This window comes from Sebastes umbrosus, chromosome 9 (assembly GCF_015220745.1).
Source record: "Sebastes umbrosus isolate fSebUmb1 chromosome 9, fSebUmb1.pri, whole genome shotgun sequence".
In the NCBI taxonomy this organism is placed as follows: Eukaryota; Metazoa; Chordata; class Actinopteri; order Perciformes; family Sebastidae; genus Sebastes; species Sebastes umbrosus.
Genome location: NC_051277.1, coordinates 25,273,248 through 25,298,018, shown reverse-complemented (window position 1 = coordinate 25,298,018; position 24,771 = coordinate 25,273,248). Strand labels below are relative to the sequence as shown.

Sequence of the window (24,771 nt, the reverse complement as noted above, 5' to 3'; positions counted from 1 at the left end):
CCTCACAAACACTAACCATAAACTTCCATGCAACACACACACACACACACACACACACACATACACTTGTCTTTTTTGATATATTAACTGTATTCTTATTGTTGGTATTATATATATCTTGTCCTAATTGTTTGTTATCACTATTATGTAGTCATATTATTTCTTTACATGAATCTTGTCTCTGGGTGGAGGCTTCAGATAAACCCAGTGGGTTTTTTTTTGCCTCTTCCTGCAATGTACATTATAAAAAAAAAAATTGTTATGTTGTATAGTCTTAAATTGTGCAAAATAAATAAACAAATAACAAAAATAAATAAACTTCTATCTATTACAACAGACACATTTTGAATTAAAATAATTACAATTTCCATTTGTTTCTCAGTGTGTAGCTAGACGTGTGTGTTTGAGTGTGTGTTAATAGTGTATGTATGTGTGTATGTGTGTGTGTGTGCTGCTCTGTCTGTGTGAGAGCTTTATCACAGATCAGTGTGTCGGCGTCTGCAGGAGCTTACAGGGCAAGAGTTCACCGGTCTGTCGCTAACTCCGGGAGTTTCTCTCAGTTTCTCTCAGTTTCATGATAGCTGACGAAGTTTAGAGACATAAAAAAAAGCTCAAAGACATGACAACTGCGAAGGAGTCGCTCTCCGCAACATAACTGCAGCCTTACTCATGGATATAATAAGTTAAGCCCGTGAAACACACTGTGAGAGAGGCGGTGGGTTTTATGTTGGCTTCATACGGACAGGCGACGACGACGATGCCCATTTAAACGGGGGGAACGCTTTCTGCGGGTAAGTGAACAGCTTTGACGGCTACATGTGAGTGTGTGAGTGAGTGAGAGGAGACACGGGTTATTTTTCGCGGGTATAACTTGATAAACAGCTCGTTGAAGTTATACTGATAAGTTCATAATGGCGTTTCATCCTGTTCAACAGTTAGTTAGCTGTTAACTAACGTTGACGCAATAAAACTAACGCTAAATTACAAAACAAATTAACACATTTATGCCATAAAACCGAATTCGGCAACTTTAATGTAAATTTCATTGAGGCCATATTTTAAAAAACACCTTTCAGACGCCCAACCAACCAAACATCAAGTTAACCTTTCAGTGTTATCTATCTAACTTTACTAACTGTCACTGTTATCTAGATAACTCTACTGTCACTGTTATCTAGATAACTCTACTGTCACTGTTAGCCAGTTAACTTTACTAACTGTCACTAACTGTCACTTTTAGATAGTTAACTTTACAAACTGTCACTAACTGTCACTGTTAGCCAGTTAACTTTACTAACTGTCACTTTTAGATAGTTAACTTTACAAACTGTCACTGTCACTGTTAGCTAGTTAACTTTACTAACTGTCACTAACTGTCACTTTTAGATAGTTAACTTTACAAATTGTCACTAACTGTCACTGTTAGCTAGTTAACTTTACTAACTGTCACTGTTACCTAGTTTACTTAACTAACTGTCACTGTTATCTAGTTAACTTTACTAACTGTCACTGTCAGCCAGTTAACTTTACTAACTGTCACTGTTAGCCAGCTAACTTTACTAACTGTCACTAACTCTCACTGTTAGCTAGTTAACTTTACTAACTGTTACTGTTAACTTCACTAACTGCCACTAACTGTCACTGTTATCTAGTTAACTTTACTAACTGTCAGTGTTAACTAGCTAACTTTACTAACTGTCACTTTTAGCTAGCTAACTTTACTAACTGTCACTAACTGTCACTGTTAGCTAGTTAATTTTACTAACTGTCACTGTTAACTAGTTAACTTTACTAACTGTTACTAACTGTCACTGTAAGCTAGCTAACTTTACTTACTGTCACTAACTGTCACTGTTAGCTAGCTACCTTTACTTACTGTCACTAACTGTCACTGTTAACTAGTTAACTTTACTAACTTTCACTAACTGTCAATGTTAGCTAGTTAACTTTACTAACTGTCACTGTTAGCTAGTTAACTTCACTAACTGTCACTGTTCTCTATCTAACTCTACTAACTGTCACTAATTGTCACTGTTAGCTAGTTAACTTTACTAACTGTCACTGTTAACTAGCTAACTCTACTAACTGTCACTGTTAGCTACCTAACTTTACTGTCAGCTAGCTAACTTTACTAACTGTCACTGTTAGCTAGTTAATTTTACTAACTGTCACTGTTAACTAGTTAACTTTACTAACTGTTACTAACTGTCACTGTAAGCTAGCAAACTTTACTTACTGTCACTAACTGTCACTGTTCGCTAGCTAACTTTACTTACTGTCACTAACTGTCACTGTTAACTAGTTAACTTTACTTACTGTCACTAACTGTCACTGTTAACTAGTTAACTTTACTAACTGTCACTGTTAGCTAGTTAACTTTACTAACTGTCACTGTTAACTAGCTAACTTTACTTACTGTCACTAACTGTCACTGTTAGCTAGCTAACTTTACTTACTGTCACTAACTGTCACTGTTAACTAGTTAACTTTACTTACTGTCACTAACTGTCACTGTTAACTAGTTAACTTTACTAACTGTCACTGTTAGCTAGTTAACTTTACTAACTTTCACTAACTGTCAATGTTAGCTAGTTAACTTTACTAACTGTCACTGTTAGCTAGTTAACTTCACTAACTGTCACTGTTCTCTATCTAACTCTACTAACTGTCACTAACTGTCACTGTTAGCTAGTTAACTTTACTAACTGTCACTGTTAACTAGCTAACTCTACTAACTGTCACTGTTAGCTACCTAACTTTACTAACTGTCACTGTCAGCTAGCTAACTTTACTAACTGTCACTGTTAGCTAGTTAATTTTACTAACTGTCACTGTTAACTAGTTAACTTTACTAACTGTTACTAACTGTCACTGTAAGCTAACTAACTTTACTTACTGTCACTAACTGTCACTGTTAGATAGCTAACTTTACTTACTGTCACTAACTGTCACTGTTAACTAGTTAACTTTACTAACTGTCACTGTTAGCTAGTTAACTCTACTAACTTTCACTAACTGTCAATGTTAGCTAGTTAACTTTACTGTCACTGTTAGCTAGTTAACTTCACTAACTGTCACTGTTCTCTATCTAACTCTACTAACTGTCACTAACTGTCACTGTTAGCTAGTTAACTTTACTAACTGTCACTGTTAACTAGCTAACTCTACTAACTGTCACTAACTGTCTCTGTTAGCTAGTGAACTTTACTAACTGTCACTGTCAGCTACCTAACTTTACTAACTGTCACTGTCAGCTAGCTAACTCTACTAACTGTCACTGTCACTGTTAGCTAGTTAACTTTACTAACTGTCACTGTTAGCTAGTTAACTTTACTAACTGTCACTGTCAGCTAGCTAACTTTACTAACTGTCACTGTTATCTATCTAATTCTACTAACTGTCACTAACTGTCACTGTTAGATAGTTAACTTTACTAACTGTCACTAACTGTCACTGTTAGCTAGTTAACTTTACTAACTGTCACTGTTAACTAGCTAACTCTACTAACTGTCACTAACTGTCTCTGTTAGCTAGTGAACTTTACTAACTGTCACTGTTAGCTACCTAACTTTACTAACTGTCACTGTCAGCTAGCTAACTTTACTAACTGTCACTGTTATCTATCTAATTCTACTAACTGTCACTGTTATCTATCTAACTCTACTAACTGTCACTAACTGTCACTGTTAGATAGTTAACTTTACTAACTGTCACTAACTGTCACTGTTAGCTAGATAACTTTACTAACTCACTAACTTTTTTATAGTAATGGTCAAGTAACATTAAAGAGATGTCACATTTTATTTTGAAATGCTAAAATAAGTACTTGCTAATATATGTGAATGGAGACTGTGCTTGTAAACTGACATTATATTTTTTGAATGCTTGAGCACCTACTTTCTTTAAAATAGTATTCATTAAAGGCTTATCAGCAAAAAGCATATTAGGCCCATTAATTAAATTGTGACATTGTGTAAAAAGGCCATCTTAAACGAAACACATCTTTGGTGCTGATCTCATGTAACAACAAAGACGTATGCTAGAGGCCCCAATTACACAAGCTGCTTCCATACATTAAAGGGATTATGAAATGGGGGTAATTAACATGTGGTAGTGCATGTAGCACTTGCCGGAGCATCTTCCTCCTCAGAAGGAGCTTATCTGAGCTATGATGATGTCACAGCCGGAGCAGGCCTGAAATAACCAGACATCTCTGTAGTGAGTGTTTCCATGACAACGCAGCCTCCTGGTTTAAATGGTGGACGGGGGACTGTGTCTCAAATAATTACTTTGGATAATGTGGACCAAATATGGGGGGAGGGGGGCTGGTGGGTGTTTGTGACTGTTGACTCGTGGTACAAAAGCCCTTGTCTGTGAATCACAAAATGAGACCTCTAATGCTCCCACTGTGTTTTAGTGTTTAAGTAGCACTACACTTATCTATTATTCTTGAACATTTGACCCCTCCGTGTAAATTAAATACAGTTGACCCTCCGCTTAGATGATAATATATTTTTGCATTTATGGCACACATCGAGAGAGACAGAATAAGCATGATATGAAAAGATAAGGCAGTTTAATGTCAAAGTCCAGAATAAAAATGTGGTTTTGTTCCTCCAGGTGTTTGAGAGAGAGGCCCGAGACATGATGTCCATTGGAGCTGATAGCTGACACTGTAGAATGAGAGAGGATGGAACAGACAGACAACCCTGCCCCTGTGAGCAACAACCCTAATGGGTTTGTCAACCGAGTGTTTAATGTTTCTCTGGACGTGGAGAATGAGACCAGCAGTGTTTATATTCAGGAGACTGGACCAGGGCCTGCAGAGGGGCAGGGGGAGACCCAGGCTGCCTCTTCTCAGACCCCTGTCAAGGACAGACAGGAGGTCAACCGGAGACCCCGTGCCACGGGGGGCATCTGGAAGATCTTGAACCGAAAGAGAGGTGCCACGGAGCTGGAGCGCAGACCCCACTCCATGATCCTGCCTGGGGAGGCTTCAATCCCTAAACTCTCGTTTGCTGACAAAGTTCGCTCCTTCAAGAAGCTTAAATCCCCCTCTGTGTTTAGAGGGAAGACGGGGAAATTGTCCAATGCCAAGTTCAGCAGCTCCTTAGTGGATGAGGAATCGTTCTGCCGCGACATTGGCACTCCTCAGCAGTCCAGCAGGAGCACGCTTAGGCACCGTGGCAAGAGGCACTCCTATGCTGGCTACACAGCAGAATTTGACTGCTCGTTCGAAGACATCGACCTCGCAGCGCCTATAGACGGCCACCAGCCCGCTGTGGTGGGAGAGGCTGTGACTCAGAATGGTTGTAAACCATCAGAAAGAGTTTGCTATACGAAAAGAAGCCATAACAATTCAACCAACTGTAACAACACAGCTGCAGGCTGTGAAGAGCCTAGCAGTAAAGGTAGCCCGAGCACCCACCAGGGTAGAGGGAGGAGGCAAAAAGATGTGTGGAGTTACCTGAGGAGGATTTCCCTTTTGGGGAAGGCCAATCCAGTCTTCTCAGAGAGGAGCTTTGACTCTGAGCTTCCCTCTTTGGACAAGACCATGGACTCAGACTATGGTTCCGTAGAGTTTGAGAGCGTCAGAGACATTCACTCACCGCCCCCAAAACACTCTGACACCAAGGGGCACTTTGGTGGTCTGTTCAAGTTTTTTAACAGTGTAGCAGAGACAGCCAGAAAATGGCGGACAACATCACACTCCTTCTCTCCTCCAGAGGGAGAGAGGACGCCGATGAGCTCCCCACGGGCCCCACAACCCACAGAGGACAACATTCACAGTGTGTCCCTGACACTTCACAATGAAGGACTTCCAAAATCCCAGCATATTCCATCATCACCAGTGACCGCTATATCCTCACACCCCAGTAGCCTTGACAGCGAGGCGCCAGCACCTGTGACAGGTGGACGATCCCCTAAGGTGGTCCTGAGAGCCTTTAGGGCATGCCCAGGAGCTCGAGCTGTCAATGGCCTTCAGAGCTCTGAGGGCACTGACAAACATGTAGACAGAGAGACAAACCACAGGTCCACAGCCATAGTAGAGAATCATATCCCCCAGTCAGGTCCAACCACAGAGACTAAAACAGAAGCAGAGGTTGAAAGGGATCCATTAAACTGTCTCTGTCTAGAGGAAAAGGTAGAGGGACAGACAGGAAATGAACAGGATTCCAGGGATGCTCCACCTGACTCCCACCAGATACAGGAAGTGAATGTCCAATCACAACAAGGTGATAAAGAGAGCACAACCAATAGCGTACCAGCATCAGATTCCACAGAGGAAATATTTAAGGTATGTGACTTTAAATACAAAATGAGCTATGTTAATCACCAGCCACTGGATGTTAATAAATGCAGTAATTTGTGTTGCAAAACAGCATTTTTCATGAATAATGTGTCTCACATTCATGCCATAACCACATTCCATTGCAGGCTTTTTTCCACATCATTAACATTGCCAAAAGCATGCAACATGTAATTACCACATAAAATGCTCATAATATCATTTATGTAACTGTTTTAACCATGATCATTCTTTTGCTTCTTCAAATCATCAACAACAAGCCAGAATATAAATAGTGCCAGAGCTGTTACTCATTTCCTCATGATAGAGGTCCTAGGTGTGGTTCATTAACTGTCAGGGAGAAACAAAAACATTCAAGACACCAGCCTGTGAGGACATGAATTGGGCACCCACTCTACAGTTGTCCTTTTGCCCCATCTGTTGGAGAGAGAAGGAAACAGTCAGTAATTACAATGGTGGACAATATCATATTATAGTTTGTCCTTTTCCTGCTTAGCCAGCCTTGTTTGGCATGCAATGAAATCCTATTTCCCATAAAGCGGGCCGTGTGCGACCGCGGTAGCCCTTAGAGCTCTGTGACGTCTGCGCTTCATGACGGCACCCTTCCCTTCTCACTCCAGTGAAGGCATTAGTCATCCAGCTTCTAGTCACACCAACGAGTCAGGACATGTTAGCCTTAACTCCTGATGACAAAATGAGATGTGACATCTCAATACTCAGCATACTTTCATAGGGGTTTATTATGCAGACGGCTGTGGGAATCTGTCTTCTGGGACGGCTGTTAATGTGCAGTCCTACAATAATTTAGGAGAAATGATGGCACCAGGAAAATCCTCCCTAATCAGCCACTGTTTACATAATTAAATCCACCTGTCTATTGTTTTTTTTTTTCTCTGAAGTTAAACTGCTATTCAGGGGCTTTCTTGGCACTTGTGGCTAGCTACTGATGCATAGCAATTAAGGCTAGTAGAATCTTTTGAAATAAAATGAGGTATATTTTGTTGAATCTGTAGAGAACTCCCAATTCCCCACACAAGAAATGCATTGTTGCACCTTTATCTGGGCCAAATTGCTTGAGTATCTGTGCCAATCACAGCTGTGCGAGCAGATTGCCAGCCAGACAGGCTGCGGTGTAAGACAGCCGTGCCCAGCCGTGCCCCACTCTAGCACAGAGAAGACCTCTGTACCTCACAGGACCTCGCGCCCTCGTCTTCGACCGGCCTCAGCTGTACTGGACCTGTGGAGGCCCAACCCGGACTGGGATCTCTACAACCATTATAGCGAGGTTGGCTCGCTGTGCCGGCGGAGACGCAGGCCTGCTCCCACCATGCAGCACTCTCCGGGGCAGAGGCGGACGGGTGCTCGCCCCAGGCCTTGCTCTGTCATAGAGACCAGTGTTACTAGGGAGACGCAGTCCACGGAGCTGCACCACAGAGTAAGATGTCACATGACAAACACAGGCATTCAGGCATAATTTCACTGAAAGTAAATATATAAACATTGACATAAACATGACAAAGAAAAATACACATTTATACTTTGTAAATGTATTTTTATTAGGGCTGTCAATCGATTCAAATATTTAATTGTGATTAATTGCATGATTGTCCATAGTTAATCGCAAATTAATCACACATTTTTTTATCTGTTCAAAATGTACCTTAAAGGTAGATTTTTCAATATTAAACATTCTTATGAACATGGGAGTGGACAAATATGCTGCTTTATGCAACTGTATGTTTATATTTATTGTTGGAAATCAATTAACAACACAAAACAATGACAGATATTGTCCAGAAACCCTCACAGGTACTGCATTTAGCATAACAAATATGCTCAAAACAGACAACAACAGCTGTCAGTGTGTCAGAGTGTTGATTTGACTATGACTTGCCCAAAACTCGATGTGATTAACATAAAGTGGTCATGTCTGTAAAGGGGAGACTCGTGGGTTCCCATAGAACCCATTTTCTTTCACATATGTTGAGGTCAGAGGTCAAGGGACCCCTTTGAAAATGGCAATGCCAGTTTTTCCTCGCCAAAATTTAGCGCAAGTTTGGAGCATTATTTAGCCTCCTTTGCGACAACCTACTATGACATAGTTGGTACCAGTTGATTCCTTAGTTTTTTTCTAGTTTCATATGATACAGTAGCTTCACTAGCTTAACTTAACTAGCTTTAAAACTGAGCCCACTACAACCTAATAATTGCAAGTTGCGTTAATGCGTTAAAGAAATTAGTGGCGTTAAATCGAATTTACGTTAACACGTTATTATCGCGCTAACTTTGACAGCCCTAATATTTATGCAGTAGACATAAATATATCACATCCTGATGTTGAAAAAATTAGTTGGCGGACAGAGTGTCACTGATAAATATACCTCTAGCCCATAATGAATCAAACACACACTATAGACTTTGAAGGGCAGCCCAGTACTAACCCAGTATTTATACACCACCACTCACTGTTAGTTGCAACAATGCATGCATGCTCTGCCCCATTTATAGAGGCCTGTATTTCTGGATGCTGCTTTTCCCTCAGCTCACTTCCCCCCTCTCCCTCTCCTTTTCTTCTCTCTCTCTCTCACCATTTCTTTCTTTGTGGCTTCTCTTTCTCTCTCCCTCACTCTCAGTCTCTCTCTCTGTCGCCAATTTTCTGCCTCATCGCTCCCATAAGCTCTACCTCTCATTGCCCTAACTCCGAGTCAGTTCATTTTAACCTGAAGAGACCGCCTCGGTTGGCATGATGTATAGTCTGTCTTGGTGAGCTGCAGGGCATGCACACCGACCAATGCACCAGAATAGACTTCCTGGATGTGAAATACTTGCAAAAAAAAGGGGGACAAGGCAGTAAGGAAAGATTTCTTTAATGTGAAGGGCAGGGGAATTTGTGCATTCAACCTTGTGTGTGTGTGCATGGAAGTAACTCTGTATGGAATATAGGAGATGCCCTAACTACTCAGTGCCCTCTAGGCCTTGTCTCGTCCCCCGGGTGTGTCACCGTTAGAGCCCCCACTAAGGGCGTCTCTCCAGCGGTGCCGCTCCCTGCCGCTGCCCCCCAGCACCCTCGCCGCCTTGGCGCGGCTCCTGCCTCAGTCAGGTACACCTTTCATTTTTTTATTTCCCATTAATATGCAGACTGTTGATTGATGTGTGTTTGTTAAATTGATCATCTGTCTGCCCGTCTGTCTGCACGTGCCTGTCCCCCAGACATGGGTCAGTCGTCATCGTCGGTGCGTCTACGGTCTGGAGGCTCTGGTAGCTGCCGGAGGAGGAGGCTGTTGAGACCTGGTTCAGAACCGCTGCAGGTCAACATTGTGAGTCCAACACACACCCTCATAAACACACACACATGAATACTTTTACTCTTCTTTCTGTCAGACTTTCAAACCCTTTAGACTGATTTATAAAAAACTAGGGCTGTAAAAGTTAACGCAATAGTAACGCGTTAATGCAAATTTGTTTTAACGCCACTAATTTCTTTAACGCATCAACGCAACTTGCGTTTAGGTAGTAGTGGGCTCAGTTTTAAAGCTAGAGTGAAGATACTGGTCATATGAAACTAGAGTACCTAAACTAAATAATTAAATAACGCTCCAAACTTACACTAAATCTTGGCGAGGAAAAACAGGCATGGCCATTTTCAAAGGGGTCCCTTGACCTCTGACCTCAAGATATGTGAATGAAAATGAGTTCTATGGGTACCCACGAGTCTCCCCTTTACAGACATGCCCGTTTTATGATAATCACATGCAGTTTGGGGCAAGTCATAGTCAAGTCATCACACTGACACACTGACAGCTGTTGTTGCCTGTTGGGCTGCAGTTTGCCATTTTATGATTTGAGCATATTTTTTTATGCTAAGTGCAGTACCTGTGAGGGTTTCTGGACTATATTTGTCATTGTTTTGTGTTGTTAATTGATCTCTAATAATAAATATATACATACATTTGCATAAAGCAGCATATTTGCCAACTCTCATGTTGATAAGAGTATTGCATACTTGACAAATCTCCCGTTAAGGTACATTTTGAACAGATAAAAAATTTGCAATTAATTTGTGATTAATCGCAATTAACTATGGACAATCATGCGATGAATCACAATTAAATATTTTAATCGATTGACAGCCCTATAATAAACACAATATGTACAGATTTATACAAAATACTGTGCCCACTATATATATATGATATTGACTACCTATATACACATGTACATTTCACACCGAGTTTTTTCACCTGTCGAGTATATGAGCAGTTGTAGATGAGATAATGGGACGTATAATAAAGTAGGACTATTGCTGATAAATAACCTCTCACTGATGCTGGTAATATGGAGATGACAGAGCACTGGTCAATGTTTCATCAGATAATAAAGGAACTGATCCGTGAAGATGGTGGCCGCGTGGATTAATGTCATCCAGTACTCTTAGGCCATTACTCATCCTGAATCTGGCACCCAAGATGTTTTTTAATCTGACGTGTGCGCATGCAGACAAACGCAGAAAGAGGAATGACATTAAATCATCTTTCATACACCCGGTGTGCCGGAATCCACGAGAAGCGTAACGCGTCTTTGTCAGTTGTGTAAAATTATCTTCAGAGTACGTCGGAGTAATACTACTCAGGAAGTGAAACCAGGCATTTCAGAATCGGTGCTGCTTTGATGTGCAAGTGGCCTCGGGGGGATTCTGCTGGGAGGAGATGCAGAGTTTCTCTGAGACATCCTGACGGGGTAGTGAACAATTCTGGGGCCGTGTCCAACATCTATACCTGCAGAACTGCAATGCATAGCGCTTAACACTATTTACATCATTGTTTGATCTCACTAAATTGAGTCCCACATACAAGGTTTAATTGACTCTGTATATATTTTTTCTTTCATTGAGTGAAGAGCATCATGCATAATGTTTCATAGCATGTTTCATTCAAAATCATACATTCATATTCATTAGTTTTAGAGAAGTATTACCCACTAAAATATATAAGAAAGAATGAGTGCACAGTGTTGTAAAGGTGTGTGGGCAGAGCTCACGTTTTCTACAGTAGACTCAAATTCAAACTGTTTACTAGTAGTCAGTGATTAACCACAACATTTTCTAGAACAAGAAGCAGTCCATCTTCATGAGAGATGCTGAATACTAAGCCGCGGGCTTTTTGGTCCTGGCACGTCTTTGCATTGAAATTTTTTGTAAACTATGTCTTTGATGAGGCGATTCTTCCGCATTTAGGCTTTGATTATAACTTTTTCCTCGCTGGTCTAAACAGTGTTTGTGAGCCACTGCACGTTGTTGCCATGACACTCGCTGGCTCCTGTTCATCTTCTTGCTTCTATCTTTAGGCAGCCTTTTTAAGTGTGAGCTAAATAGAGAAAGTGTGTGGGTGAGAGAGAGAAAAAAGGGGTGGGAGAGAGAAACAGAGAGGGGAAGAGAGATGCTCCCTTTTGTATGTGCACTTTTGTTGTCGTGGCCCTCCCCTGGGGTAGGGAACGTGGACTCACAACACTGGAAATGTCTTGTGTGTGTTTGAATGGGCGAGGGAAGTTCAGTTTGTAACGGGCCTCAAATGCGGGATTTATGAGTGCTTCTTGAGCATGGAGGTAGCATATATAGATGTAGATACTGTATATATGCACAATATGACATAACATGGTAACGCAGCTGTACTGCAGTCACGCGGATGGGTGATGCTTCGACGTTAAATCTGTGTGTCGCTGTGTTATTTCTGGTAAGTCATGCATTGTTTATATGGTATGGATCTCATGTCAGGATCAGATCTGTTGTTTGGTATACAGTGTTACAGTCTTCCTGTTAGGATGACTGCTGGAGCCTAGAGGCCGCAGGCAGAGAGAGAGCGTTCTCACTGCAGTGGATTAACTGCTAATGCTGACGCCTCTCTTCTCCCTTTCATTTAAATGGATTTCTCCCCCAGTCACTGCCCTCTCCTCTCCTCTCCTCTCCTCTCTTCTCCTCTCCTCTCCTCTTCTCTTCTCTCCTCCCATCTCCTCTTCTCTCCTCTCCTCCCATCTCCTCTCCTCTCCTCTCCTCTCCTCTCCTCTCCTCTCCTCTCCTTTCCTCTCCTCTCTTCTCTTCTCTTCTCTTCTCTTCTCCTCTACTCTTCTCTCCTCTCCTCCCATCTCCTCCCATCTCCTCTCCTCATTCTCCTCTCCATCTCCATCTCCTTTCTTTTCCTTTCCTCTCCTCTCCTCTCCTCTCCCTTCCTTTCTTTTCTTTTCTTTTCCTTTCCTTTCCTTTCCTTTCCTTTCCTTTCCTTTCCTTTCCTCTCCTCTCCTCTCCTCTCCTCTCCTCTCCTGTCCTCTCCTCTCCTCTCCTCTCCTCTCCTCTCCTCTCCTCTCACAAACACTTAGCAGTCTTTGTTAATTCCTATGCAGATGAGAGGACAGTTTCCTGTGTGTTACTAATGCTGTGCCCGAAGCTCCGTTGTCAACTTGTCAGAGAAGAGGGACCGTCTTATTAAGGGCTTCGCGCAGATTAAGAGTTTCAAGAGATATGATTAAGTTTGGGCTAACCTAGGTCTGTCTGGTCATAATCATATTATGCAATGCCATCTATTTATTATGAACGCATGAGTCAGCAGGCAGCGGCTAGTTGGGCAAATAGTAGGGCAGTGATGAACTACTTATGCACACACTTTTTTATACACACGTGGGGAGCACCAGTGCTTTTATGTTAATTTGACCGCATACACATAGATTCAGTTTGTGTCTGCCTCCTAGGCCTCAGCGCCTATGATACACACTCTGACACACACATGCACACTTTGCATGCTCTCCCAATGTATTCATCTGTCAGGGTGCGTGAGTCACTGCATTGACGACTTCATTATTTGGCGAGGAATGAATAGCACCGGCCGGTGATATCTCCGTCAAAACACACTATGATTGTGTGGCATTTGTTTCACCCCGGGCTTTATTTTAGAGCCAGAGAGACAAACCATGGGAATAGGTCTTCCTCAAAATAACCTGCATGCATGTGCAGTCCGCACTCTGAGCCACGGGCGAGTCAGAATCCTTTATCAGTGTTCATTCAACATCATTCCCCCGCCAAGGTGTGGGCAGGTATCCGCTGTGACTTACTGCAGCCACCAGCTAATACTGTTTTATAGGATGCGTCTAATAAATAGTCGTGCCGCTGACTGAATCCGAGCAGGTGGTTGTGTCAGAGCCTCCCTAGGCTGTTTCTACCAAAGAATGTGTTTCTGCCTGTCAGGTGTGTGTGTTGTTGTTGTTGTTGTATGCATAGGCATGCGACTCCATGCGCTTATGTGATGTGTGTTAGAGAGAGAGACAGATAGGCTCAGGGCCTTTTCTCTTATATAACTGTTGAGAGGGTTTCCTTTGCTCCCTACAAAAGCCATTTCCACTTTTATTTCAGATGGCTGCATGTTCCCAGGGACTGGAGGAACAGTGCTGTGTGTTAATTCTTTTACTCACTGGTGTGTCCTGTTTTACAGTATCTCCGCTCCTATTTTGTCAGATCATGCATGCCTGTGCATGTACGGATTTGTGCTTTCTTGGAGCACGTTCTGTTTTTATACCTCATCAGGGCCAGTATGTCTATCCTTCCATCATCACCCCTAACTAATGCCCCCTGCCACTGTAGGACAGTGGGGATATATTGGTGGAAGCAATGTCACAACCTGCAGTGAGTTTTGTTATGAGACTATTTAAGGCCTAAGGCACTCCAGTGCTTGTTATCCAGCATCAGTTGTATCATTTGTGATAGTTTCCCCAGGCTGCTTAGGTGATTTTACCCACAGTCATCAGTTTCTGCTGTTTGTGTAATACGCTGTTTGTTTTCATGGCTGTTTGTCAGGTTTATATTGGGGATAAGGACTTTTTCCGGTCTTAAGTCAACACAGAAGAATGTCACCTTGTGTTGGGTAATATGAGGATCCCTTATTATCTGACAGCACCATCTTAGAGCAGACACCCCACAGGCTAAAAATGTGTAACAGATGTCTTTCACAGAGAGATTGTGGGAATTTTATGCACGTATTAATTCCACTGATAACTTTCACTGTAGCTGTTCACTCGACTATAATAATAGCCTAGAATTTGATATTACCAAGTCCCATTACAATCTCATTACTCCTTACCTCTCTACGATACATTGCTTTTTAGAGAGGAGGTTGTGTGACCCAGGTCCTGCCATTGTTTTTTGGCACCTGGAAGTTGCTTGACGTCTTCCTGGATCCATGTTCTTCATGTATGTTTGCAATTTGTGGCTTGGGGCTGTATAAATTAAATTGACTTGCCTTTAGTACAAACATAGAAACATAATAATAATTCTGTCTTCAGCTGAGAAAGCTGGAATTTTACAGAGCTGAAAATACATAACATTTTGGACACTGCATCAGCTCTCTCTTGCGCCAACCTTTAGCCAAAACCTTCCACACAGGATAGCCAATAATGTAATTGGCAGATTGCCATTAAATTGAAAGGAGGCTAAATCAATATACTAAGTAGCAACAGTCCATAAAATACAAAAATTATTGATGATAGACAAATAATCTAATTGTTTAATCCTATACACATTAAAAATGAGGGGTGGCACAGTGGTGCAGTTGTTGGCACAGCAAGAGGGTTCTGGGTTTGAACCCGGTTTGGTCCAAAGACATGCAGGTTGGGTAACTTTTTGACTCTAATTTACCTGTTTGCATAGTTTGCATGTTCTTCCTGTGGTAGCGTGGGTTTTCTCCAGGTTCTTTGGCTTCCTCTCACAGTCCAAAGACATGCAGGTTAGGTTAATTGTTGACTCTAAATTGCCTGTAGGTGTGAATGTGAGTGTGAATGGTTGTCTGTCTCTATGTGTCAGCCCTGTGATAGTCTGGCGACCTGTCCAGGGTGTACCCCGCCTTCACCCTATGTCAGCGGTGATCGGCTCCAGCCCCCCCGCAGCCCTGAATAGGATAGGCGGTTACAGATAATGCAGTGGATGGACATTCGAAATGAATATTCCATTAAGCATAATTTGTCCAATGTGCTCTGCACATTGTTATTATATTCATGGTCAGCTCTCATACTAGCTAAAAAATGTTCTACAAATGTAACCAACAGTGACATTGGGGGCAAAAAACTCACCCATGGCGCCAATACATTATTCAGATCTGATTAGGGGTTGTCATCTCGCTGCTTTGTCAACATGCGGGCTAATATCTGCTGGCTGTTGGTTGTACTAGGGGATCATGTGTGTTTTGCATAAATTGTCTGTATCTTTGAAACGGCACCAACTCAATCTGCCTTACTTGGAAATTTCTCACAAATCAGCTGTTGCTTTGAAAACAACAATTTTTGCAATATTCAGCAATATTGTCAGTGTGTCAATATTGTCAATATACCTGTGTCAATATTGACACAATTCTGACTTCAGCTTTAGGAAAAGGCGGCATCCAGCATCCTGATTATTTTATTTTATTTTATTTTATTTTATTTTATTTTATTTTATTTTATTTTATTTTATTTTATTTTATTTTATTTTATTTTATTTTTAACTGGACTAATACTTTATTAATTTAAAGCCACAATCTGTTATCAAATTTAAACAAAATGGTTGAACCACCAAAATTAAAAACACCATATTGGAATGTGTGTCAAGCAAGTTAATTGACTTTCATTGATTGATTTTTTTTTCAATATACAGATTAATACGAGACAACAACTAAGTCTAAAGTATTCATGATTTTCTGATAAAGGTTTCTTTACATTAGTTTGTAAATAAACCATGGAGTTTAAAGGGGACACATCATGCTCATTTTCAGGTTCACACTTGTATTTTGTGTTTCTACTAGAACATGTTTACATGCTTTAATGTTCAAAAAACACTTTATTTTTCTCATACTGTCTGTCTGCATATACCTGTATTCACCCTCTGTCTGAAACACTCCGTTCTAGCTGTCTCTTTAAGCCCCCCTCCGGAAAAAGCCCAGTCTTGAAACACTTTATATGCAATTTTTTGTTGTAATCAAGCGCACTTTTACTTAATAATTGTTTAAGTACTCCTCTCTATTTGAGTAGATTTTACATTCTTAGCTATGATAGGTATAGCGTAACATTTACTGTAATCTTGTCCTTCTGGACTTTTTTTATGAGCTCAGAAGAAATCTTGTACTGACAATGATCCTTCAGTATTTGGGGCTTTTTTTACAAAACATTTAATTTTGTAAATTTAAAACTAGACAACCGCTGTGATTCAAATATACGTTAATTGAGTATTTGTACCCTGAATAGAATACGTAGCTCCAGCCCTGGTCACTTTGTCCCTGTCTTAAAATAATGAGACAGAAGCTAACTGCCTGTACAGTGTTGTGCTAGTTAGAATGTATCCTGCAGGCCTCTGTGAAAGATGGGCTGTATTTTTCTGGCAGCTGCCACTTCTTGTGTACATTATTTAGCTTAACTTTCTGCCTCTGACCTCCCTGGCTCCCTGCTACACCACATGTGGCGTCAGAGAAGACCCTTCATCACATATACGTATTATGCAACCCTCCGCTCCTTGTACTTCTTCCTTGTTCCCCCTCTCCCTTTCTTCCTGACCTCAGAGCTCATCGCCCCTCCCTTCATCACTTCCATCTCTCTTTTCCCCTCTCCTCAGATCACGTTTTCTCTCCCCCACTGTCGTTTCCTCGCTGCCTCAACTCATCTCCCCCCTATTTTGTCCATCCCGTTCCTCCCTCCAGGCATGTGAAAACACCTGCTCCTTGCGGCCAGTGATGTGTGTGCGAGTATGAGAGCATGCAGGTTTCTGTGTGCATCCATGCCTGTGTGCAGTCATAGATGGCAAGCTTGTTAGTGAATGTTTTACAGGACAGCACTATACTGTATGTCAGGTGGAGTCTATGAAGTCTTTGAATTGCAGGACTTGACCTATTAATAAGTAGTACGGTGCTGAGAAACACAGAATGCCAAACAACACTGCACCCAAATATCGTTTCACTGCAGAGTTTTGCATTTCAATCCGATGTTCTGCTTTTGAACTCTCGTGGCGTGGAGGCAGTGAGAATGTAAAATCTTTTTAGCTCAGAGGACAGGTGGAGCTGTTTCTTATGCAAACCCCCTTTATAGTGAGTTGCAGTGGGCATGATGGTTGATTAGAGTAGGTGAGTGGGCTGTTCTCTGGTCGGCGATGATGTGACTGGCCTCACCCAAATTGTTACAATAAAAATCTAAATATACTTCGCTCCCAAAGAGACGCAGTACAAATATCCAACAAGCACTGCATGCAAATGTAGCAGCCAGAAAGCTCGGGAAGGATGGGAAGACACTACTGCTCTTACCTCCCAGTGTTCTGGGCCGCAGGTGGCTGACAGTGCTCTGATGAAGGATGACACTAGCGAGCGCGCTCACTACACTCACAACCACTAAAGCAGCGCCGGCTGAGGCAACCAACCAAATCCTCGCATAGGTCATTCGATTTTATCCCTCACCCCACAGCTGGGCTCTCAAATGACCAATCGTCAGGCTTTAATTAAGTACACACTAGCACTGATGCTGAACAGATACGTAAATAAATAGTCTGTGTTCCTTAATGCTTTCTTGTTGTTGCAGTTTGTGTAAAGCTACAATGCTGTCTTAAGGGAACTTGTTATAGTGTATTTTAACAGAGGCACTGTTTTCCTCTATGGGAAATTTTAGAGAAATGTCAGACTTACTCGTTTTTCCCCGAAGAGTGGGGAGCTATAGGGATTTCAGCTTGTCAGTCTTAATGGATATTAAAGGAGTCAACATGTGTGCAAATGAAGTTGAGCACACTGGTCAGAGGAGAAGAGGGCTAAATAAATAGAAAACAGGTAATCTAAATTAAATCCATTGCAGTAAAAGTATAAATATAATGTAATACAACATAATCTTTTTTTCATCTTAAAGATACTATTGATAAGATTGATAACATTCAGCCAGTAGATATCACATGCTCCCTCCCCCGTTCCATTGCATTCACTTCACACAATTCGTTGCCAGGCACTTACTGTCAATCTCAGCCCTTTATCCATTTTCTTTCAACACTAACTGACGACCCAGAGATATCACGTGATACCAACGTCAATATACTATTGGCTCGCAAACCTTGTTAGAAGTGGGAACCAAAAGCAGATATCTTCCACAGAGATAAACAAAACATTCATTTTGGACCCGCCAACATTTTTTAAATGATTAATTCACAGTCTTAATTTTTTTTTTTTTTTCAGGAAAAGTCACTTTTTTAAAAGCTCTTTAGATGTATTTTTTTTTAAATATATATATATTTATTTGTCTGCATAAAAAATGATTTAGAGACCTTTAATTATGTATAAAAATACTGTACACTGTCCTCATCTTTTTTTTTTAATTGTTTGACCTTTTGGGGAAATGTGCTTATTGACTTTCTTGCCCCTAGTTACGGTATATGAAGAAGATCAATACCACTCTCATATCTGTAGGATAGATATGAAGCTACAGCCAGTAGCTTAGCTTAGCATAAATACTAGAAACACGGGGGAACAGCTAGCCTGGCTCTGTCCAAAAGACATAATTCGCTTACCAGCACCTCTAAAAGCTCATTAATTAACATCCTATTTCTTGGCCTCGATACTTAGCTTCACTGAATGGCTTCAAGAAATAGTCACGCACATAACTCAAGGTAAAACAATGAGCAGTGTTTAACATTTCAGGGGATCTACTAGAAGAAAAGGAATACAATATTCATAACTATATCCATATCCATATTTCATTTGTGTATAATCACCTGAAAGTAAGAATGGTTGTGTTTTTGTTAGCTTAGAATGAGCCCTTCATATCTACAGAGAGCGTGGGTCCTTTTCTCAGAGTCCGCCATGTTGCTCCACCATATTTCTACAGTAGCCCAGAACGGACAAACCAAACACTGGCTCTAGAGAGTATTTTGTGTTTTTACGTTACCTGAAGGCCACCGTAGTTCTCCAACAAGCTTGTGAAACTATGGTAACGTGAGCTACAGAATACAAAACCGTGGTACCGCCAGCCGCCGTCTGACTTCCATTGCTCCTAAAGTAGTGTTATTATGGTAAGGATGGCCTCTAAGCGAGGCGAACGGCGTTACCACAGTTTTGCACTGAGCGGCCCATGTTACCACAGTCTTGGAAAGGGCGAAATGAGTGGAGGGCTGTTCAGTTAGTTGCAATCTGCAACCACACCACTAGATGTCGTCAAATCCTACACATTTTCCCAAATGTTGCAATATTCCTTTAACCTTTGCCGTAACACTTGGTGGGAATCGTTGAGTCATGTGTGCGCTGTCCGCAAACCCTGACAGTTCCCCCCAGCGGTTCCAATATAATTTGGATTTTTAATAGAGATACAGGGGCAGTGTATTGAGATGGAGTTCTCTGTGTTATATGCTTTTAGCCATTAATGTCACAGTGAATCTATAAGCAAACAAAATACAATTATCAAAGTAGCATACAGTAGTTGAGTAGTAATGACCAACCACACGGAGCTTCGTATTATACTGTAAGTTTTATCATCTCCAAGCTTGTCTTCAAAAGCCTGTTTTAATTCCTCAAGAGACGTAATATACCCTAAATTCTGGCAGTGTTTATCCAAAGACTTTGCGTCTTCTCTTTCCCTGCTAGAACTTCACAATGTTATGCAGACTCATGGGGGGCTGACATAAAGGAACGCAGTCACAGGGCAGATTCATTTTGTTCTACAGTCTGCAGAACACATAGATATTGCACTGGTTTATCATTAAATGATAATTCATTTTTGGTCCCGTGGCTATGTCAAGAATGAGTAGGAATATTTCTCCTGACGCTGCTTGGTCTAGGAATGTTGATAACACTTGTGATGTCTTTAACCCCTAATTCCTCCATCCCACTTGACATGACCTACCTCTCTTATCTCATCTATTTCTTAAAATGCTCGATGCTCTGACCCACTGACTTGCCTTTACACCAGTAGCCAAATTGAGCTGAACGAATAAACAGCTGATGTCTGAACAATGGTGACAAAACTGCGTTCAGGAAAAGTCCAGCGATTTATTTTTAGGGGCGCTTTTGTGGCTGGAAGGCCTGGGAGGAAGCAGGAAGTCAGTGTGGTTGTCGTGGGGACGGGAGGGGAACAAAAGAACTGGAGCAGACTGGAGGGGAAATGGGTGTGGTGGGCTTCGCCTCCCATTAGCCAAATACCTACTGACCACAAACAGATTCATTTGGTAGCGCTGCAATTTGTAGTCGTGTTCAGGGAGAGGCTTTCTAAAGACGTAGCTCGCTGGCGAACAGCCAGTAGAGTTGACCTCAGAGTAGATCCACAGTTAGAACTAAGGGGTTGATCTCAGACCAGTAAATACACATGAAGGAGAATTGTTGAATTCAGCCAATTCATTATATTTCTACACTATCTGGTTGTATAATGAGTGAATGTCCAGCAGTATTCATTGAATATGCAGAGTTTCAAAGAAAATCTGCAGAAAGAGATGAGATGAATGTAATGAATTAAACTTAGAGAGTTTGACTCATGCACTTCTTACCAGTGCTGGATTTAATGTAATGCTTAAAAAAGGTGAGAGGTGCAAACATTGTTCCTCATATGGTTGTCAGTGTGGCAATGATGGATGATGCCAATATTGTAGCAAACGACGGCCTTAAGTAGCATAGCTTCCTGCCTATATCCTGCCAGGATACTAATAACTATTATGTGTAGATATTGCCCTGAGCCATACATTTGGAAATAGAGCTCTGCGGCAATAGCATAATCACACCATGCTTTTCTGGCAGCACTGCATCGACCCTTATTTAAGGGAGGTGTCGAGGATGTGCATTGCACTCACATGTGTTTTTAATATTCATTGACAGCATAATGAGGCACACTCGAGGTCTGGAGAGAGTCCAGTTTGATGACATTAGATCGACCTCTGTTATTTGCAGATGATCTTCTCCCTTTGGCTCAATTGGACCGTGGTGTATCCAATGTGCACTGGTTCTCTCACGGGGAAAAGATGTCCCAATCAAGCGGGTAGTGAGCAGCTGCGTCCGTGGAAAGGGTTCAGGGTCATTTTCACAAGTGAGGGTGAAGGGTGAGATCATGAGATTGACTGGTGCAGTGGCTGCAGTAATGTCACACCCTGGTGATAATGATAGCAAAGTTCCCTTTTTACTAGCGCTTCCAAAGTTAATGCAAATTTGTTTTAACGCCACTAATTTCTTCAATGCATTAACGTAACTTGTGATTTTTAGGTTGTAGTGGGCTCAGTTGTAAAGCTAGAGAGAAGATACTGGCATCATACGAAACTAGAAAAACTGTCATGGCCATTTTCAAAGGGGTCCCTTGACCTCTGACCTCAAGATATGTGAATGTAAATGGGTTCTATGGATAACCACAAGTCTCCCCTTTACAGACATGCCCACTTTATGATAATCACATGCAGTTTGGGGCAAGTCATAGTCACGTCAGCACACTGACACACTGACAGCTGTTGTTGCCTGTTGGGCTGCAGTTTGCCATGTTATGATTTGAGCATATTGCAGTACCTGTGAGGGTTTCTGGACAATATTTGTCATTATTTTGTGTTGTTAATGATTTACGATAATAAATATATACATACATTTGCATAAAGCAAGCACATTTGCCCACTCCCATGTTGATAAGAGTATTAAATACTTTGACATTTTGCACAGATAAAAAATGTGCGAATAATTTTCGATTAATCACGATTAACTATGGACCATCATGCGATTAATCGCGATTGACTGCCCCACTTTTTACCTTTTTCTGCCTCTTTCTTATTGTTAGCTCAGAGAAGTGACAGAAAGGATGTGATTTCAAATACAAAGATCCAAAATGAAGTTGATTTCAGGATAGGTTTTTTTCACTCTCTTGATACAGTACTCACATGCCTATGTGTACTGTGTAATTGTTCCACCTGTCCATACTGGCTGCAAAGCAATTTCAAAGTAAGAGATCTGGGACAAAGATTAATTGTAAAGTGCAGCTGACTTTAATATGAGACTTCTGCTGTCTGAGTTTGACAAATGAAGTGGATATCTTCACAATCTTTTTTTGTACCAAATTCCTGCATTGTATTACTATCTCTCTGCCACAGCTCAGCAAGGAAACACTGAAAACACAAAGAGGAAATTTCACACTAAATAGACTTTGGAAGATACACACTGATTTAGCTAATTCAGATTGCTGAAGCCTCATATTAGTTTTAGCTGATTTAGCTGTTTTTTTTATTGTTATTTTACATGATCTGGTGAGGAGGCCAGTTGAGGTGGGTCAGGTATTTACAAAGGCACCTCCCCTTGAAGGTACAATGGACATAGCCAATTGCATGGACTGAGTAGATCTGAGACAGACCCATGACCCAATTGAGCGATCTGCATTGCTCTGGACCCTTAGCGTGATAAATGACAGAACAATTGACAAATGGATGGGTGGAATAGAGCCTTCACAATCCAGTCAGGAAGGAACATATGCTGTAGATTTTTATCTTCACTCATTAGTTCATTGTCCTCATTAATTTCCATTGGGAGAACTGAAGGGTTTGGTGGACGCTCGCATATTATTTAATGAAATGATTTCAAACATTGCTGCACATACAGTGAGGGGACACAATAACACAATATACAATGCAATACACAGCAATGTATCCTCATAGAACGGTTCGTATGATATGTTATTCCTCATTTTTTGTGCATTTTCCTACGAATGTCCAGCAACATGTGACACGTGCATATAAGCATACAGTCTTTTCAAAATAAACTTCTGTCTTCACAGGAAACAACTTGGTTAGGTTTAGGCAACGAAACTACTTAGTTAGGTTTAGGTTGAAATAACTCTGGAAGTGATGTAACTTAAGTACATAAGTTACATTACGGCAACAAAACTACTTAGTTAGGTTTAGGTTAAAATAACTCCAGAAGTGGCATAACTTAAGTACGGAAGTTACGTGCCAAATAAATCAACGTTGACTTCTGGTTTCACACGGGGCACGAACACCTGTCTCCTTGGCGAAAGTCCGGTGTTTTTTGATCCACCCATCCACCCCGACCAAAGGGAATAGAAGCAAATAGGCGAAACTCCGGTGTTTTTATGACAACAGCTGCTGCCACCATTTTTGACTGAAAACGCTTATTGTATTTATAATATTTTATTGTTCAACACAGAACACAGGCCATTTCAGTAGAATATGACAAAAGATTAGAAATGATTTTGTTTTACTTTTGTACGTCACTTTTTAGGCGGACGTTTTACTGGCGTCCGGTAGTCGCTTTCAGTCCAAAATGGCAGAAGCGTAGCTTAGCTGCTGGGCGTTGATGTTACAGTGGAACGAACAATTGACTTTCACTTCCTGGCAATATACGTTCTTTGCCCCGACCTGCTTCCTATGCGGCGTTTGTCGCTCTTTATACTTCCTGGTTCACGATTACATTGATTACATACAAATTGATTTTGTGGGATATATACGAATTACAGTGCATTACTTTTCGTAGGTATAGCTACTAACGGTGTTTGAGAACAGACTGTACAAAGTAATACCATTGTCCAGCTATAAATACTATCCATGAAGCTTTACATTTTTGTACTGTCTTCGAAAAGTGTTGACCCAACTCTACAGAATGTAGTTGATCAATGTACAAATGAATCGTACAAATCCCTTCACGATGACAGTCCTGAAAATGATGCAAGTCATATTGATTAACTGCAAATGGGGTTGTTTGCATGCAATTCACGTACAGTAAGTTTAAGTTCATCCTTATTTAACATGTGATTCTCTGCCGGTGGGAGATATTCTGCCGTTTTTACAAACTCTCCCTCTCTTTTGTATATGTATGAGTATATTAGCATTGGTGTCTGTGCAGATTTAGACTTTCAGATGTGACCTTTGTTGTCTAAATGTCAGGGAGATTGGAGAGGGAGCCCACAGAGGTAGGGCAGGCTTATGTAATCTGCTCACTCTGCGTTTCACACACACACACACATGGACACACAGAAGCACACAGAAGCACACAGAGCAAGGGGGAAAAAAAGCCTGTTTGAGGACGGTTGTCATATCTCGCCTGTGATGCCTCGTACAGCATCTCACTTGAAAGCCTGGCTTTCAGGAGCCGTTGCTTTTATCAGCATGTATGTGCAGAAAGTGCCCTGGAAATTATTTATGGCTTTAAAAATACTGATATAGTGCACTCGTTTGGTGTTATTATTCTTTTAAACTTATTCTCAGGTCTTTTGATCCATCCTGAAGCTCTCAGCTGAATGTGAAGACAGAGTGTAGTTTGGAGAGGCTTTTTGTGTCTGTGTGCGTGTGCTGGATGGTTGACTAGGCGGCGGCTGGGACTGAACTGAACTGATTCTCCTTTATGAATTCATTCATGATCATGTTGTGCTCTCTTCATAATCTGCCAACAATGAGAGGCGCAGCAGACACCAGGACAAGTGCTGCAGGCCGGGATGCACTCGTGTGCAATGCGATGTTCACCTTAAGT

The 24,771-nt window shown here is 41.4% G+C and overlaps 1 protein-coding gene across 9 annotated transcripts in view; it reads left to right on the top strand.

The window, feature by feature from the left end:
* The first annotated feature begins 476 nt into the window (after nucleotides 1-476).
* The window catches only part of LOC119494183 (rho guanine nucleotide exchange factor 9), a 58,071-nt gene continuing 33,776 nt past the window's right edge, over nucleotides 477-24,771 (top strand). For 3 of the 9 annotated variants that reach the window (XM_037779860.1, XM_037779864.1, XM_037779861.1), the window contains exons 1-5: nucleotides 477-791; nucleotides 4,621-6,298; nucleotides 7,407-7,745; nucleotides 9,284-9,410; nucleotides 9,521-9,627. In XM_037779860.1, the coding sequence (XP_037635788.1) occupies nucleotides 4,691-6,298; nucleotides 7,407-7,745; nucleotides 9,284-9,410; nucleotides 9,521-9,627 (2,181 nt within the window). In that variant the 5' untranslated portion in view covers nucleotides 477-791; nucleotides 4,621-4,690. The remainder of the gene's footprint in view (nucleotides 792-4,620; nucleotides 6,299-7,406; nucleotides 7,746-9,283; nucleotides 9,411-9,520; nucleotides 9,628-24,771) is intronic. The other 6 variants (XM_037779865.1, XM_037779867.1, XM_037779866.1 and 3 more) reach the window with 4 other exon arrangements.